This window comes from Hipposideros armiger, unplaced genomic scaffold, assembly GCF_001890085.2.
Source record: "Hipposideros armiger isolate ML-2016 unplaced genomic scaffold, ASM189008v1 scaffold_20, whole genome shotgun sequence".
NCBI classification, from domain to species: Eukaryota; Metazoa; Chordata; class Mammalia; order Chiroptera; family Hipposideridae; genus Hipposideros; species Hipposideros armiger.
In genome coordinates, this window is record NW_017731370.1 from 2,369,303 (window position 1) to 2,389,472 (window position 20,170).

Sequence of the window (20,170 nt, forward strand, 5' to 3'; positions counted from 1 at the left end):
CTTACCCTCTGGTAACCACTAAACTATTGTCTGTGTCTATGAGTTTTGTTTCTTCATTTGTTTCTCTTGTTCCTTTGTTGCCTTTATTTTTTTTTAAGATTTTATTGGGCAATTGGGGGAGGGGAACAGCGTTGGGGAAGGGGAACAGACAAGTTGCTGTCCTTTTGTTCTTCAGTCTATGTGTGGAGGACACTGCTTCACTGGCCCATGTTGGTACCATCATTGTGCTCTTCCTGGGTGAGGCAGTCGCTTGCCAGCTATTCGATGGCCGCTCATGGCGGCTCACGGCAGCTCATGCTGGCTGCCAGCCACTCATGGCAGCCCAGCTTCAGGTCGAACCATTGTTGACAATCTTAGCTGTGGAGGGCACAGCATAACTGGCCCATGTGGGAACCAAACCGGCAGCCCTGCTGCTCAGAGCGCATGCTCCCAAGCCAACTCTTAACCAACAGAGCCACTCAGCCAGCCCCTCCTTTGTTGCTTTTGATTCATCATTATTGTATAATCCTATGAACCATCCCTCATCTCTTAGACTATGTAAGTTTAGGAAAGTTCATGTGCTCTTCTCTTTTTTTCTTCTTCCCTCACTCCCAACCCTTACGTCAACCTCTAGCAGCCAAACCATTATTGTCATGGTTCTTAGCATTTGCATTCTTGTCTCTGTGATTAGAGGTTGATTCCCAACAGTGACAATTACTAACCAGCATTGACAGTTTCAAGATTGTGTAAATATTATCCACTGCAGATCCTAATAATGGAGGATTGTACCATTAGAAGGGAAGTGCCTCATAAACCTCTGCCTACCTATAGGAGACTATTTCAAACATCAAGTTCAAGTGGGTTCTCCTGTACTGTACCCCATCAACTGCCCCAAGTCAGGCCACAGTTTTATTTGCTTCATGTTGGAACCATGACTTCTTATTTATTGCTTTATAAAATTCACGAAACTAGAACTTCATAAAGTCATGGCGCCTTAATGCTTAGTAATATCTAGTAACCAGGAATGCTCAGAAGTCTTTCTTTCCTATACATCCAAATAAAACAAAATAACTCCCCAAATTAAAAAAAAAATTAACTACTGTATATTGTTCAATCACTTTTTTTGTCCCAAGAATAGTACAATCAAAACAATTTCTAACTTCAGCTTTTTGTGAATCTACTCTCCTTTTTGAAAATCGTAGTGTTTTCATTGCACCACAAAGGCAGTTTCAGTTAAACCCCATTGCCACTTGGATGAAGTGTCCTGAAAGCCATTGCTGAGCCACTCCTCCTGACAAATACGTCAATTACAAGAGCCCCAGTGGGCCACTTCATGGGTAGGATGACCCAACTACAGGCACTTTCAAGGTTGCTCTTTGTTTACTGATTCATGAATACAATTAGAGAATCTCAGGTATGAAGGAACTCTCAAAGGCCTCTTGTGTGACCTTGTTATATGTGCTTTGCCCATAAATTGTTTGCAAGCGGTAGCGCTTAATTCCTCTCCCCTTGAGATTCCCTTCTAATGCATAAAAATATGGCAAAGTGTCAGTGTGTGACTTCTGAGCCCAGGTAAAAAAAGGCCTTGTGGCTTCCTCCTTGTTCTCGCTGTTGGATCGCTCACTCTGAGAAAGTCCAATTGCCATGTCGTGAGGACACTCAAGCAGCACTGTGGAGAGGCCCATGAGGCAAAAAACTGTGACCTCTTTCCCACAACCAGTGAGGCACTGGGGCTTCCTGCCAATAGCCTCAGCTCTGAGTGAGCCTTCAGATGACTGCAGCCCTGGAAAGATTTCTTAACTGAAATTTCATGAGAAACCATGAGGAAGAACCACCCAATAAAGCCCTTCCTTTATTCCTTACCCACAGAAACTGAGATAGTAAATGTTGTTTTAAACCACTACATTTTGGGGTAATTTAGGCAGCAATAGATAACTAATAAACCTTTTAAATCCTCTCACTGCCAATTGGCCCTCTAGTTTGTCTCACAATCTACAATGACAAATCAAGGTGCTCTGTTACATCTTTAGGCAGCTCAGATTGCCAGACTTCGGTTTGCATTACTGGATCTTGGTTCTCTTCTTCGGAAACTCTGGGACAAATGTGATCAGTGCCTTCCTGCTTTGCAGGCTCTATTCACTCTTTTCCAGACTGCCTCCTTAGCCTTCCCACCTCTGTTTGTCTCCCACCTCCATGCTGCCACCAGACCTTTCTCTATAGAGAACCTAACTATGGACTGAAAAACAGGGGCAGTCAGGAGAGACGCAGACTGTCCTGAAGCAGAAAGGACAAAATGGAGAACTTGACCTAATTGCGGCATAGAGAGCCACACCAATCCCAGGATCAGAGGAATAGCGATCAAAACCAGAGCTATAAAAGTATATGTGGGGGCCGGCCGAGTGGTGCGTTGGTTGGGATGCCAGATCTAAGCAGCAGGACCCCGGCTCGGATCCCACATGAGGGCCAGTAACACTGTGCCCTCCACAGCTAAGATGGTGAACAACAGCTCGACCTGGACTGGGCGGCTGTAAGTCGCCAGCGACGACGTAGGCTGCAGTGGGGCTGACCGGCAGCGGGCGCAAGCAGCCGTCCAATGGCTGGCAAGTGACTGCCTCACTTGAGAAGAGCGCAATGATAATACCAACATGGGCCAGTGAAGCAATGTCCTCCACAACTAGACTGAAGAACAAAAGGACAGTAATTTGTCTGCTCCCTTCCGCCAATTCCCCAATAAAATCTTTAAAAAAACCAAACTACATGTGATCAGTTTACTATATGTCTAAACTAAATGTTGACTGTCTATATGTTAAAATAAAAGCAAAATATGTATCTCTTAGTATCACTCCCATGTTTCCTACTTTTAATTCTTCAATGAGGACACACACACACACACACACACACACACACACACACACACACACACACACACACACACACACACACACACACACACACACCTGCCTGTGTTGCTGGTTTCCCTAGAAGATGGATGGGAACTACTTAACCTGATGGGAAATGCACTCCCCTCATATGACCCCAGAACATGCTTTCAGTCATCTGTGACTGTGTCTTCTTTTCTTCCATTCATCTCCAAAGCCCCAAGTTCTGGCCACTCCGAATTGCTTCATCTTCTTCCAAAGAGTCATGTTTTTTCCCTAGTAACTTTCATATGCTGTTACCTGTGCCTGAAATGCCCTGAGCCAATTACATTCCTTCCTTAAGACCCAGGACAGACAGGAATCTTCTTGCAATCCTTCGGAAGCCCCTTCCCCAGGTGATTTATTCCTTCCTTGTGCTCTTTCTGCAGCATGCCATTGGCATCCCTAAAAACACTCACCATAACACATCCTAGACTTGTGTTCAAATGTCTGTTCCTCGCAGCACTTCTTAACCTTTTTTCCTGAAACCAATTATTTTAAAGCAATAGATCAAAGTTTGGGCTCCAGTGACTCACATGGAAGGTATAGGGGTTTGAAATATCTTTCAAAGTATTAAAAGATTCTGCTGCCTAGGAGAATCACATCACCAGATTGTGACTCATTTGAGGACAAGCACTCTGTCATCTCCAACTTTCTACCCACTCTCCATAGTAGGCTCCTAATAATTATTGGATGAATAAATTAAGTGCCAAGTGGAATTTCCTTATTAATTATTTAGCAGAAATTTTGAAAGAAATTTACCACTCTTCTAGAAAAATGAAATGTCACGTAAAATAACCTCACATGCTCTTGAAAACAAACAATATGGGTAGGAAATGTTAGCTAATGATGAGTGTCCAGAAACAAGAAGATTTGGAGACAGCTTAAATGGATTGCAGAACACAGCCTCTACAGTCTTGTAAAAGGACAATTTGGACAAGAATGTGTTTGCAACACCCATCCCACCACCTCCCACCCCCCAGATCACAATCTGCTGGCAAAGCCCAGCCTACAAATCACTGCTTTAACGCAAAACAAATGCTGTCCCTGGAATGAAACAGCTGAAAAGAATTAATTTTCTTTGCTTTTAGAAAAAAAAAAAAAACGCAATATATTTTTACCTGCTAAAGTACAATTACATGTGCTTTCCAGGCCTCTACAGGAGTGCTTTACTGAGGCTGCTGTATATAGTATGGTTACTAATTATGTAAACAAAGACACATCAAGCCTTCCACTGAAAAAACTGAGCTCTTTTCCATTTTAAGCTTGTGATTTGATAAAATAATTAGAATATATGCAAATATATGGCATCAAAGGCCACTCTCACTCTGTGGGTGCACTTCTTCTCTTGTAGCCTGCCTGCCCTCACTCTGCTGATGGGAGCCTGAGAGACGGTGAAGTTCAGGGGTTCCTGCCTTAGAGTGATTAGTAGGAAGCAGTGAGCATGGGGATCAATGAGAAACAGACTCCATGTATTGAAGGAAAATCTTAAGCAATTCAGAATAGGAGGAATTGGGGCTCGTACGGGGTAAAACGGCTGTGTGTTCGGCCAGTGGCCTTTGAGCCAAGCCTATGTTGGAATCCTTCATCCTAAATAGATTTGAGGCCCACAGTTCAGCTAGAGCCTGATCATCTGATGAGCACACATGGTAATTGTTACTTTCCTATTAAGTTACCCTCACCTTACTCAGAGAACAACTTCAGGCTTTTTGCTACCTGGGAGTATGTTCGTGATGCTGAGAATTAAATTTTATACATGATATTGTTTCTAATTGTCCAGCTACTCCCTTTTCCCATGTTTTTTCATCATTACTATGAAATGTTTCATATATTTTTAAAAGAAGAATGTAATATATTTGTAAGTTATAAAGGATAATAATAAAATGAACACCTGTGGGCCTGCCACCCAGCTTAAGAAATTGCCCATTACCCATATCCTTGAAGGCCCCATGTGGGCCTGTCTGCACTTTATATAAAGAATATATCATATGATTTCTTCTTTGAAAGTTTTTGCAGTTTCTTACATAATTAACTGAAAGGATAATGAGTTCCTTTATCATTTTTAGACTTAGCTCTATCAGATCAAACTGTTCTTCAGTTGCTGTTAGAACTTAAATGTGTCATTTCCCACCCCACCCCCCCTTTTCAGAACAGGCAAAATTATTTATGCAATACTCTTTTTGTCACTTATAGAAAACCTAGCTTTGGTTTAAAGATTAAAAAATGTTAGATTGAATTGATGCTTCCTGGAACATTAAAAAGATAAAATGTCATTTTACTTTAAGTTAAAATTCAAAACCACCTTTTGGTTTTACTGGCATTAAAAATTTGGTGAGCGTGTGTAAACACTTCAAAGGAGCTTCATTTTTGGGGCCTCAGCAATATCACTCATTTCCATTTCATGGCACATGCCACCATGAGCACTTACGACTAAGCATTCTGCTGGGCTCACACAATCATAAAAATAACCCTCAAAGAGAAGGCAAATTAGCTATTAGGCCAATAGTGGGCAAAGAGGTACTTACAGATATTTATCTGATTTTAATAGCTTGTCTTAAAAATATAACTAAAACTTTGTTCTATAAAATGGCCCAGTGTCATGGTTGAAAGCTTATTTCTTTAGTGCCTCAGCAATGCTTTGGGATTGCTTTACTATAGTCTTAAGAGATAGGGCTGGCATTTGGGTTCTTATTTAACCTTTTCACTGCATTAATTGATTTCAAGTTTGTTCTCCAAAATGGGTCAAAAGTCTACAGAAAATAATTACATTATTTATATTTTTAGGTAAATACAGTTAAGGTGCTACGTTTTATTAAAATAAATGATTACTTTAAGGTACAAAAATTTCCTGTTATTCATTCTTGAAAAACACAAAAATACAGAAAAATGTACATCTGTTTTCCTAAGCTTCCTTTCTGGAACACTGAACTTGTAGGGTAAAGTAGAACGCTGCAGTCAGCAGCAAGGAAATATCATTCGACGATAGACGAACGTCGCAGTGAAAATGTTAAGTGACCCTTGGAAAGAAGCAAGTTGAGTAATTTTTTATTAGAGGCAAAGTGAATAAGGCAGACATGATATTTCAACTTCAACAATGAGTTGGATTAATCTGTTGAGGTAGTACTCTGAAGTTGATATAATTCAGAATTAGTTTTTATTTTTAAAACAAAGATGTTGATTACAAGTAGCTATAATTGGTTTTGTTTGATTTAAAACAGAACTTTTCTCTCCTTAACTATCACTAATATACTTTTTAAAAATTGGAAATAATTTTTCATCTGTAATTTTCTTTTCCACCATAAGTATAGTTCTAGCTATAATCTAACCATGTAGGTTTTTTTTTTTTTGGCCACAAAAATTTCCATCTGAAATAAAGAATACAAAGATTTATGAATAGAATTCTAGTGATTATGTAATTCTTATTACTGTGGTTCTCCTTAAACTCTCAGAAAAACATTTTGACAAGTTTTATAGTCAATTTTCATCTGCTCAAAGGGTAATAGAGATCACCCTAGCATGAAATAAATCCTAAAAAAATATTTGCTGAATGAATGAAATCATGTTTCAATAAAACTTGTTTCACTGAATGCTTTTCTTTTCAGCAGAGAACTTCCAAGCCCCAGCTAGTGGCCCCTATTTCCGGCAGTTCCTAATACAATAAAATGATAAAACAGGAAGAGAATTGAAATGTCCTTTGGGACTTGTATTACTATTTGACCCACATCCCTCTCTTCTTTTTTAGTCATCATCCTTCTTTAATCTTGAACAAATCAGAGTGAGCCTTGGAAAGAGAGCATAATTATTTTTTTGGCTTAGTGTAACTGGGCCTCTATAGAACTCTATCCTCAGCCCTCCCAAGACAGTTCAGTGGTGAAAGTTTTTTAGGGAAGCAAGCCAACTCAAAGCTACTTCATGACCATAATGGGACATACATTATATGAATCTTAAGGATTCCATGTCAGGACAGTAAAGCATCCTTGTATGAACCCACTATTGGGTTATAAAGAACCTAACACAGTGTGGGGGTGGGAGGACTCTACAGAGATAAGAGGAGGCTGTTCATCATTCTTTTCATTTTAAAAATGAATTTATCTTTATCCAATAAGGAGTAACTTAAGCACTGTGCAAAATGTCCTAGGGTAAGTGATTCAATCTAAGGCTAAGGAGCAGCAGCTGACTTGGCAACTGCCCAGTCCAAGACAGTTCTGATTTTAGAGTTCTGTTTTCCTTGCAAGAAAGTCTGGGATGTGAAGCCAGGCAGAGAAGTTTTAAATGGGTGCGGGAGCCAGTGCAGCTGGGGGTTGTTAACAATTGGAGAACAACAATTTTTTTTAAGGGTGACTGAGGGCTTCTCGCTGGTCAAAAAAGAGAAACTGTTTGGTTAGAAAAAACTTGCTTGCAGTCCTGGAAAGGAAAGTTTGTTTGACTTAATTGAAACTGGATGACACGTGAATCATTTTGAGGGAGAAAAAGGTACCCTGGGGGGAGAATCATACAAGAGGTAGCTTGCAGCTCTAATAGTAACCTGTGAAGGTGGTGATTGAAATGTCACTAGGAAGCAAAGCCTTGCATTAGGGCTAAAGGCTGTCTCCTATATTGGAGGGATACTAAGACTGAAGTAGAACTGCTCTTGGACATTATACCCATAGGCGAACTCATTTGCTGCAAAGCACTCGATACAACTCTCCAGAAAGGCTGGCCTCCAAGAGTACGTACAAATACAGCCTGAATGTCCCTGCAATATCATTGACCTGTCGCTCTCGTGGAGCACGTGTATAGCACAGCCCCGCCTGACACATTCTCTAGCACTGGAACAGGATCAGTAGTGTTAAACTTCTTTCACGCCATGCTTGTGTGAGGTGATGTGTTGTGAAGCCACTTGGTGGGGAAGAATCCTGCCAATTAATTTCCTGTGTCCACCTTTCACGTGTAAAACCCATTCGGGAAATTATCTTAGCATGACTTTGGGTGTTCTTAATGTTTTCTGATGGAGAGCTTTTCATGGTCTGGGCATTTCCAGTAGTAGCTTCATCATCTCTGGCTTTGGCTTTTTAAAAAACAAAAGCCTTCTCAAATCAGTAATTGAGGTGTAAATAGTCATGGGCCACTACCAAAGGAACATGGTCATTACCGAAAGGCCGGAGCTTCTCTAAGAGGAAATAATGCTTCAGCATGACCACACCAAAGGCTGTTGTTATAGATAGTGCTTTCACAGGCTCAGACCTGTCACTCCAGGCCATTCATTTGCTCTGCTGGTTGCTTGAGTTTATGGTCCCCTATATGTAATAATTACATATGGAAAAATCGTAATACTATGATGTAGCATCTGCCTGGTTTGCTGTATTATTATTAGAATTGCTTTTAATACTGTTACTATAAACTCTAATTTTTAGTGTTTGGAACAATTTCAGATTTAGTCCCTAAAATGAAGAAACCAGTTATATATTTCTCGATATCACGATGGTAAGAAATGTTCATTAATTTTTATTGAAATATTAACTTTTTCTCTGTGTAACTGTGTTTGAGCAAACTTTGTACTACTCTTTACTGGGTTTTAATTATAAATCAGGACTTAAACAGTTTTGAAAGTTTTTTGTGAGATAAACTTTACCCTTGAGGCAAATAATCATTTTCTAACCATTTATAAAAACTTATATAGGTTTTGACTTTTTTTTTTATTTCTAATGGATCACAGGCTTTGCCCTAAATATATGTGCCCAGTATAAATGTAAGTAGGGACTTATTCATGGCCCTTCATAAGGTTTGATCATGTTTTAGTAATGAGACATGAAACAATTTAAAAGCATAGACCAGTTTCACATAATAAAGCATTCTCATGAAGGACAATTAACAATATATTCTAACATCTCATTTCATCAAATTTCAGCTGTTCAGACTCTCATAATTTAAACAGGGAATAAGTTAATTCTTCATAGATAATATAGATTAACAAGGTCATTGAGATTCCTAGGGACTTTTTTTTTTTAAGATTTTTTATTGGGGAATTGGGGGATGGGAACAGTGCTGGGGAATTGGGGGAAGGGGAACAGACAAGTTGCTGTCGTTTTTTTGTTCTTCAATCTAGTTGTGGAGGACGTTGCTTCACTGGCCCAAGTTGGCACCATCATTGCGCTCTTCCTGGGCGAGGCAGATCAGTCGCCGGCTTCTGGACGGCCGCTCACTGCGGCTGCTGGCCGCTCACGCTGGCTGCTGGCTACACACGGTAGCCCATGACAACCCACTGCAGCAGGGGCTGCAGCCTATGCCGTCACCGGCGGGCGACTCAAGGCAGCCCAGCTCCAGGTTGAACTGTTGTTCAGCATCTTAGTTTAGAGGGCAGTGTCACTGGCCCTCATATGTGGGATCCGAACCAGGGCCCTCTCTGGCATCCCAAGCCAGTTCTTAACCATCATGCCACTCGGCCGGCCATCCTAGGGACATTTTTTAAAAATAGAAAATAAATAAAAACAGGACAAAATTCAGAAGTTTCAGAGGGGCTATATGGTGAAGAATCAATCAGTTCCCTCTGCAGTAGCAACCACTGCTGCCAGTTCCTAAAATATTCTTCCAGAGAGATCCCATGTATTCACAAACATGTTCATCCATGATGCCCTTTTATTTTCTTTAACAAAAATGGCAGCACCATCTCTATATATCATTCTCCACCTTTTATATTGAACTATGTATCTTGCAGATTAGTGTTTTTTCAAACCAGAGTATATCATGTTAATAAGACCTAAAGTCAATTTAGTGAGTCACAAGCACAGTCTCTTAAATGCAATGGATAGAATATAAAGAACCTAATAGAATAGACCAAATGCAAGTATAATGGTAAATATTCTTTCATGAAATTTCATTTATAAAGAAATGTGTGTGTTTTGTGACAGTTCACATCGGGCTTTTTGTTTTGTTTTTGTTTCACTGTGGTTCACGGTCAAAAAGTTTGAAAAACGCTTAATTTGATGGTTCCATGTCACCCGGGTAGAGCTTCCTTCTTTGTTTTTATTGTTGCATAGTAATCCATTGTATAGACTATCATAGTTTATATATATATATATATATATATATATATATATATATACTCCCACCAATCGACAATTAAGCTATTTCTAGTTTCTTCCTAATTAAAACTACTTTAATGCATAGCTTTGTGAAGAAGTCATTTCATACATTAAAGGCACCTGTAGGATAAATAACTAGAAGTATAATTGCTGGGTCAAAGGGTATGTCATATAACTGCAGTCAATCTTCACTATTTGCGGATTCCATATTTGTTAATTTTCCTACTTGCTGAAATTTATTTATAATCTCAAAATCAGTACTCCTGGCACTTTCACAGTCATTTGTGGGCATGTGCAGAGTGGTGAGAAATTTGAGTTGCCTGATACAGTCCCAACTAAGGTGATGCTCTGCCTTCTTATCTCAGCTCTCTTCCTGTAAATAAGTGTCCTTTTGGTGGCTTATTTAGTGTCCCATTTTGTGCTTTTTATTGATCTTGCTTGTTAAAAGTGGCCTCCAAGCATAGTGCTGAAAAGCTATCTAGTTTTCCTAAGTGCAAGGAGGTTGTGGTGTCTTGTGGAGAAAATGTACATGTTGAATAAGCTCTATTCAGGCAAGAGTTAGAGTGCTATTGGCCTTGAGTTCAAAGATAATGAACCAACAATACTGTACATCCAGAAAAAGGAAGAAGAAGTTTACCGATCAGTATGCTGCTCCAGAAGCTGCTAAAGTAACATCTATGGTGCATATTGAAGCCATGGAAAAGCTGGAACAGTAGCTAAACTTACGGATTCATGAGACGATTGCCAATAAAAATAATCTAGGAGACAACATTGTTGTAAGGCTGAAAGCCAAAGAAATTCATGGACAGATTATCCATCAGGAAGAATTATACTTTTCTTGGTTAGTGTTTTATTATAAAGAAATACTGCTATATAATTAATTATAAGAAATATATATTAAATAACATGTCTTTAACAGAAACACACATAAAGTAAGGTTACTTACAGATTGAAAATGTGAGCAGAGGCTTGCAGGAGCAATAGCTCCATATTTGCTAATTCAGTGGTCATGGTGACCTTATAGAACATAACTGCCACAAACTGCAAGAATGTATTTCCAAATGGCCATATTCCCACCATCATTATATAAGAGTGCTTTCTTCACCCCCAGCTAACAAAAAACGTTGTTTCAAACCCTTTGATATCTGATAACCTGATAGGTGAATAATGGTATCTTGTGGTTTTAATTTGCATTTCTTTTAGTAGGCAAATGTAGAATATCATTTTGTGTTTTAGAGCCATTCATATTCTCTTTTGTTCATATCCTTTTTGCTTTCTCTTTGGATATTTATCTTTTTCTTATTGATTTGTAGCAGATCTTTATATATTAAGAAAATTAGTCCTTTTTCTATGCCGGGAATTGCAAATATTTCCCTAGTTTGTCATTTGTCTCTTGATCTTTTTTTCCTACACGGCAAAGAAAATACTATAAACATTTTTTGATGTAGTCAAATATATTGATCTTGTCTTTTATGGCCTCTGGATTTTGTTATAGTTTTAAAAGCTTTCCTTAAGAAATATTTAAGAGTTGTGTTTGATGTGTGGTCCTTTGGTGTTTGTAAGAAATTTAATCCTCATAATACAGAGAGTGTCAAAAAAATGTACACACATTTTAAAAGAGGAAAAAAAACTGTATTAAAATTGTAATACTTAATATATACCGATAACAAAAGATGAATATAAGTCATGTATATATATTTTTTTGGCACCGCCAGCATGCAACACTAATTATAAGTTCTTCTTTTCAAGCTGAGTAAATGTCAGAGTAATAGAACGATGGAAGATCACAGGTTTAGGAATCTAAAAGTCCAGTTTTAATTGCAGTTTGTGCACTTACTAAAATGACCTAGGCCTTGTAACTTGCTTTCTGTGAGCCTCAGGTTCCCCATCCAGGCTTTGAGCTCTGCTACAAAAGGCGGTGCCTGCCGGATGACAGATTCTGAATGTCAGTTCCTCCCGCTCCTGCGTCTCTGAAGCCCTCCACCAAGAAATAGTTTGTTAACACAGGCACTGAAAGAAATAAAATCGGGGTATTTTTCAAAAGCATTCTATAATTTAAATTGTAGACAATTTTTGCTGAGTTTCTCAAGCTAGCCTGAACTAGCTATACACTGAACTGATCACGATATACTGATTTGAATTGTTGATATTGAAAACGATGTGTCAGCACAATTCACCTCATATTTTTTTTGGTTTGCGAAGAGTGAAGACTGAATTTCTAGACATTGAGTTACTTTCTTTAAGGACACGTAAACTCTATATCTAGTAACTTTATTGAAAACCCTTCAATAAAAAACATTTAATGTCTTGAATCAGTATTTCCAATTTATTGTTTTGTAAATCTAAATTTTTTATAAATTGCATTTCCTTAAAGCAGGCCACATTTTTAGAGAGAACAATGCAGTTTAACATCACCCAAATTGTGTCTTAAAAAAAATAAAATGTAATGTTTTTATCCTTCACTTTCATGATTAGACTGACTGTATGAGCAGTTACCACTGTAACATTCGGGGCATAAGGGGAAGTCACAGTTTTAGGAATGCCTTAACTTTGTATTTATAAATACAAGTGCATTGTCACTACTCTAGGGAAACTCAGTGAGACTTGAGCGCCTTTGCTCTATTAGGCAATTTAGAATATCCCAGACCTTGCTCTGGACTTCAAGATTTTTGAAGTTCAAAGGAGATGTGTGAGGAAGAAAAAACATCTGGTGAAGAGAACTTGCTTCATTGCGTGACACTGTTTTCCTGCACTCTTCAGCAGAGCGTCTGTTGAGCAGGTTGGCAGGTTTGATAATTAATTAATGATGAGGGAATGAGCCATGTATCTGAGGAACTCAATTTTGTCCCTTACTGCTTCTTTCTTCCCCACATGTCTGGCAAAACCTTCAGAGTCTAGGATCACTGATCCCACAGTTGTGTCTCAACTCAAACACTTGTCTTCAGGCTTAATTAGCTCAGAGATATAAACAGATGGATGGCCTGGGACCCAGAGGGTTTAGTGTTGAGCAATGCAGTTTCATTATCAGGGACTTTTGAAATTTTTGTTGGAGAAGTGCCTCAAAACTTAAAAAAAATGCCTTTAAAAAAACTGAGAATTTTAAAAGTGTATACTTGAAGGTGAAGCTCTGTATGTTTGTGAATTTTTCTTTTTGTAACTTTTAAGTTAGCTATAATTTCAAACTTACAGAAAAGTACAAGGGACACCCATAATTCCACTACCCAGATTCATCCATTGCTTTCATTTCCCCCCAATTACTTTGCCATTACTTCCTGCTTCCCTCTGTCTTCCCTTTAGACACACACACACACAGACACACACACACACACACACACAGAGGTATATTATTTCTGAACCAAGGAGATTTCAGGGGTCTTTACCCCTAATACTTCAGTATGTGTTTCTTAAGAACAAGGTCATTTTTCTAAACAATCACATACAGATATCAAAATCATAAAATTTAATATTGCTACAGCACTATTATCGAATCCATAGTCTCTTTTCAAAGTCCCATCAATTGTCTCAGTAATGTCTCTTATAACATACCCTCTTTCCCTAGTCCAGGATCCAGTCCAGGATGACACATTGCATTTAGTTGTCATGTGTCCTTTGTCTCTTTGAAATGGGAACAGTTTCTCAACTTTGTATTTTTTTACTTTGACTCTTTTGAATTTTTTTTTAAAGATTTTATTGGGGAATTGGGGGAGGGGAACAGCACTGGGGAATCCGGGAAGGGGAACAGACAAGTTGCTGTCCTTTTGTTCTTCAGTCTAGTTGTGGAGGACGTCGCTTTACTGGTCCATGTTGGTATTATCATTGCGCTCTTCCTGGGTGAGTCAGATCAGTCACCAGCCATTGGACAGCCGCTCACGCCAGCTGCCGGCCGCTCACAGTAGCTCATGGCAGCCCACTGCAGGAGGGGCTGCAGCCTATGCCATCACTGGCACCTTACCACAGCCCAGCTCCAGGACGAGCTGTTGTTCACTATCTTAGCTGTAGAGGGCGCAGTGTCACTGGCCCTCATGTGGGATCCGAACCGGGCCTTGCTGCTCAGAGCTGGGGTCCCAAGCCAACTCTTAACCAGTGTGCCACTCGGCCAGCCTGATTCTTTTGAATTTTAAACCACCTATTTAGTAATGCTCCCCTATCAGGTTTGTATGGTGTTTCCTCATGTAATCCTCCTTCTGCGTTTTTGGCAAGAACACCACAGAAGTGGTGGTGAGTCTCACAGTGTCTTATGAGGAGTCACATTGTGTTGATTTGTCTGCCCCCTAACTGGTGATGTTAGGCTCGATCATTGGCCTAAAGTGGAGTCCATTTCCCCCTTTATATTTAATAAGAATTTTGTGGAGAGATACTTTGAGAATATGAAATAGCCTGTTTCTCTTCAAATTTTTACTAATTTTAGCAACCATGGTGGTTTATAACTTTATTATTTTTCTGTATTAGGTGGCATTCCGCTTCAAGGAAGAGTTTTCTCTTCCTCTCTGTTTCTTTATTAATTTGTTTGTTTGCATTAGTGTAGGCCCATTGGTTCTCATTTTGGTCAGTGGCAATAATTCATTACTATTATTATGTATTTTGGTACGTCAGTTGACACAGATTTGGCCAGCAAGAGCTCCTTCAGGCTGACCCCTGTTCCTTTTGATAAGTCCTTGTCACTCTTTAAACACTGCCTTACTTTCTGGCACAAGATGTTCCAGATTTATTTTATATTTTCTCTGCCCCAGCCCTGAAATTGACATTTCTTCAAGGAATCCTGATTTCTTTTCATGCAGAATGGTATTTAGAAACCAAGACATGTGTGTGTGTATGTGTGTGTGTGTATTAAAGGAAACTACGTTATGGAATATTACATTTATTAAATCACTGTGTACTGTATATATGAGTGTGTGTGTGCACGTGTGTGTCTTTAATGTTACAAGTTTCAAACAGAAGAGCATTTATTTTACATGTAATAATCATAAGTTTTGACAAGAAAGAAATACATTTTTCATTTCACAGTAAATGGCATTACACAGTTTTGAGTACTAAATCATCTTGACATTTATGAAGGAGCAAATGGAAAGTAGGGAACTGAGTGTGTTAAGTATAAAGCTATCTTTAACTGTTCTATTAAAAAGCAAAGATTTATTTGCCATCTGTGATCTGAATGTGCCTATTTGTGTTCTCTTCCATGGCAGTGGAATTTCTGTGGAGCCACACAACAGAGAGCATGTGTGTTGGATATATGTCAGCCCAGGATGGGAAAGCCAAGGTAAGCGGGAAATCTGGGGCATAACCTGAAAACCTTGCAGCCATTGCATGAACCTCTTACAGGCTGAGTTGATACGAATGGAGTTTTTCAGCCTCTCTTGGGAAGTAGCTCTGTGATCTTTATGAGAATCTGATTAACAACAGTTAATGATCCCAAAGAGAAACAGTCGGTCTTTTATGCTTTTGATGATGGACGGAGCAGGAAGGATTACAGAAAAACTTTTCATTTCATCTTGTTCTGCTTTGTCCATTGTGAATAATTGGAAGAGAGGAACCTGGAATTGGGACGAGGAAAGGGGAGCGAAGCTGATGGGCTGTCAGGACTGGACGATTGTGCAAGGAGTGTCGGGATAGATAAAGAAGCCGAGGCCTGGAGTGGGTCCTGTACATGTGAGGGCAAAGGTGGCTGACATACTTGCAGTGTGACCTGGCTCATGCTCTGGTGCGTTTTGGCATGCCCTGCCGTGGTGTCCTCATGCACAGAGTCAAAGGTCTGTGCCCTGTGTGTCACGTGCCCATGGCACATGTCCCTCAGTGAGTCACAGGAATCACATAGACATCCACGCAGCACCTCTTGAGTTGCTCGTCTTCCCTGAACTCAGTGGGTGAGCTGGGAGTAAGAAATATAATGGGTGGACTTTATTTTATGCTGGCTTCAAGTTCTTCTTGTTCATAAAACTTTTAGAAACAGCTGTGGCGTATGCTGCTTACTTGGCATTAAAGTGCCTCATTTGTGAATCTGTGAAGTTGGGCAGACTCTTTTTTAAAGGACATGATTTGTTTTGCACATTTGAAAATATAAATAGGGAAACTTCTGATATAAACGGTGTGATATAGATTGATTGAGTCATTAAGTAATTAAGGATACATGTAAGAAAGCATAGTTAACTGCCTACTTGTCATATAACCCATCCAGACTGGCCTCTGTACATTATCCAGCTTCACAGGGCTTCTGTGAGTACAGCATACAAGTACGTTTCATCAGACGAGGACTGGCTTACATCGTGAAACTAATAACGAGCTCTCCCTCTTTGTATCACCGTCACCTAATGCAAGATTCGTATTTTATCAGTAGACTTATTTTATAAGAGTATGCATAAAGGTTGCTTTATTTCATAGTACATGGAGACGGAAATTATAATTGCCCATTCACGGCTGATTTACAGGTTTAGAGCAACACTATCTAATAAATAGAATTTTCTGTGATGATAGAAATATTTTAGATTTATATCGTGTTACCCAATAGGATAGCCACTAACCATATGTGACTATTAAGCACTTGAAATGTGGCTAGTATGCCCGAGGAACAGAACTTTAAATTTTAGCTAGTTTAAATTCAAATAGCCTTATGTGGCTAGTGGCTACCATATTGAACAGTACAGATTTAAGAATGAGTGGAAAATGGTTATTCAAGTAAATATTTTCAGAACATTCTTTTCTTCCCAATGACAAAATGGTTCCCAAATATAAAATAAGCTTAATACGCCACAAAAATCCTTGCACAAGAATGGCTTGTAGCCATTTATGTTTCTCTCACCCCTTCCATGTTGACTCTGAGCTAAAATTACTTTTTTTAACAAAAGAACATTGTATGAGGTGGACCTCTACACTGAAGCCAGTTTGGTGGGGTATGGCCATGTTATTAAGTGCCTTGTGCGGAAATGTTCTCGTTATCCCTGCTGGTGGCCTGTGGAAGACACCTTACTATTTAACATGAAATATGGGTGGTAAAGAGAGGGGAGAGTCCTGCATTGAGCCCAGAGACGTTTAGCTTCCAGTTGCATTGCTTGACATCTGGTGGACATGGTTTTCATATTGCTGGTAAATTCTCCAGCTGGTAGTCTTGATTAGGCCAACAGATACAGCTGCTCCTCTTGCCTCGCTTGGAAATTATGTTTTTGACCTTCTTTGCAGAGAGTTAATCCCTCTCCCTTTCTTCCTCCTTTGAGCCTGTGGCTACAAATCCTTTCCAAAAAAAAACAGAAAAAGAAAAGAAAACCAAAATACTAATGATTTGGCTGCTGAATTCTATTGATCAAAAAAAACAAAAACAAAACAAAAATTAAAAAAAAACCCATCTCTTCTGTGATAAAGGCTGGGATTTTACTATGTTGCAAATAAGATGAAGTTAAAGATGAGTAGCTGGGCTCAAAAGAGAAAGGAGGCTATAGCAAAGTTTATATTCTTTTTAAGACAGTAAGCCCTTGGCCTACCCCCCTGGTTTCCTGACCTCTGTAAAAGAATTGTTGAATTAGTGGCATAATTGTTCAGCGTGATGACTGGTTTGTAAAACATGCTCTCACATAATGTTGAGAACTGTCGTAGCAAAATGAGAAAGAAGGCGTCTTAAAAAAAAATTAACTGAAAAAGTATTTCTTAAAATGTTTTTTTTTTTTCTTTTTTTCTCTCCCTCCAAAAATTGCCTTCTTTGTGCTTGTTACCAAACTCAGAAACTAAAGCCATCTGGTCATTTGAACATTTTATGTAAGCTAACTATGTTTAATCCAAGTTAAGACCTTGAATTAAAGCTCAATTCAAAATCATACTGCTTTAAAAGCCTAGATAATAATCAATATCATTGGAACTAGAATTCACATATAGTTTGAATAAGTAGAGGTGGGTTCTTTTACAGATTTCTTTTCTTTTATAGAATATGCTTTCAATTATACCATTTAATTTCAGAAGCCTTCCATAGACTAAGTTAAAGAGAGATTTTTTTTAATTTAACAAAAATTAGGGTATTGATACCAGTTGGATTTAAAAATCAAATTGATCATATCATATCCAGATAGCAGTTAGTGAATAGTTTTTAATAAATACCAGTGTGCATGAGCTACTGTAATGAAAACAGATGTTAAAAGTGGCATGGATGTCTTGTTAGGGAGACCACTTCATAGACGGTGTAGAGGTCTGACCACCACACTATTTCCGAAGCTGATGTTGAATAATATTGTATTTCAACTATAATTATATATACATATAGTCACGGGATGTGGAGTAAAGAGTGGGAATGGAGTCAATGGAATTGTAATAGATAAGGATGATATCGGGGGTGGGAGGACAATGGTTGGGAGGGGGTTTGTTATTTTGTGAGGGGTGAAAAGGATAACTATTGCATTCTTCTGTACACCTGAAACTAATAAAAAAAAAGTGGCATGGAACTTATTCAAGTATAAGTGAAATAAGATTTCTTTTACTATGTAGAGGTCAATTTTTGTTGCTATAGTGAAAATATTATTATAAAAATTCATCTTTGAGGATGAGCAGGCTATTTTGTGGTCTTGAAGTGTCTCCCGCACTGATTTCTTATTAGTTATAGGGGAAGATATTAAGTATATAATGGAGAAACCAGGCAACAACTTCACTGTATGATCAAAATTATTGTCATCAGTGAGGAGCAGATGGACATCATGTGCCTCTGGATGTGATAACCTGAGAAAGACACCACATCACTTTTGTAGTAACCCACGTGGAAGTGCATAACATGAATGTAATCACAAGGAAACATTAGACAAATCTAAAATGAGGAATATTCTATGAAGAAAGAAAAAAAGGACTATATAGTTGACCCTTGAACAACGTGGGTGTGAACTGTGTGGGTCCAGTTATAAGTGGGTTTTTTTCAGTAAATACTGTAAATGTATTTTTTATTTATTTTTTTAGCTGAGCCATCCTGCCACCTGTTGGCAGCTCAGCGGCAGCTCAGCTCGGGCCAGGACTTGAACCACTATTGCTCAGAGCTGGCACGCACTCTTGAGCGAGCTCTTAACCAACTGAGCTACTCAGCCGACCCCTGTAAATGTATTTTCTTACCATTTTCTTTTCTCTAGCTTACGTAAGAATATTATATATATGTTATATCACATACAAAATTTGTGTTAATCAATGTTTATATATCAATAAGACTTCCCATCAACAGTGGGCTATTAGTAGGTAAGTTTTGGGGGGAGCCAAAGTTATACACAGATTTTGGATTTCCTGGGGGGGTGGAGGGAGTGTCAGTGCCCCAACCCCCATGCTGTTCAAGGGTCAACTGGATTCTTTTTGTCTTGTCTTGTTTTAAAGAAGTGAAATAATGCATTTTATTTGTAAAAAACAAATTTTACTTTTTTATTATGAAAATTATATGTGTCCATCTGATTTTTTTATCACTCTCTATTATTGTATCTATGGTGTGAATGTACCATGGTTCACTTAACTGATTCTCTATTTTTAAGCATTTAGGCTGTTTATACACAATGCTGTAGTGAACATCTTAGTGCATAAATTATTCTTAGGCTTGGAGTTTCTGGGTGAAAAATTATATATTTAACAGCTTTTGCTACATTTTATCAAATTGCTGCCCAAAAAGGTTGCAGCAGTTCTTATTTCTACCAGCCATGCATAAGGGTGGTGGCCTTCTTCAGGCAGCAGTGGATGTTGGTTATCAACGGGGTCAACTGTATTCTTTAAAAAATGCCAATGTCCTAAAAGACAAAGGCTGCAGAAATGTTGCAGATTTAAAAGTACTAAAGAGTTGTGGCAATTAAGTCCAATAACTGTCCTAGACTGGATCCTATACAGGATGGAGAAAAATGCTGTAAATGCATTATTAGGTCAATTTACAAAATTGGAATATGTGTGGTAAAAAGTGTATCATTGTTGAATTTGTTATAACTGTACTGTGTTATGTAAGGAACTATCCTTACTCTTAGGAAATACAGACTGAAGTATCTAGGGGTAAAGGGCCATGATATGTGCAATAACTTCTCCATGGCTCTGAAAAAAAGATGTGGATGGATGGATAGATAAGATGATAGCAAATTTCAAAACAAACGGAGCAAAATGTTAACAATAGATGGACTTGGGTGAAGGACGTATGGGTGTTGCCTGAACTATTCTGTAATTTTGAAATTATTTTCAAATGAAAAGTTATATATCACCCTTGGATTCTGTGGCACATTTGATTAGTCTTTT

At 38.6% G+C, this 20,170-nt stretch overlaps 1 protein-coding gene across 7 annotated transcripts in view; it reads left to right on the forward strand.

Moving 5' to 3' along the window:
* TASP1 (taspase 1) overlaps nt 1–20,170 on the forward strand; it is a 253,771-nt gene that overhangs the window by 205,250 nt on the left and 28,351 nt on the right. For all 7 annotated transcript variants that reach the window (XR_002123096.1, XM_019635266.1, XM_019635267.1 and 4 more), the window contains one exon: nt 15,142–15,215. Coding sequence is in view for 6 of the 7 variants with exons in the window: in XM_019635266.1 (XP_019490811.1) it covers nt 15,142–15,215 (74 nt within the window). In the remaining variant the exon portion in view is untranslated. Of the gene's footprint in view, nt 1–15,141; nt 15,216–20,170 lie in introns of those variants that run through there.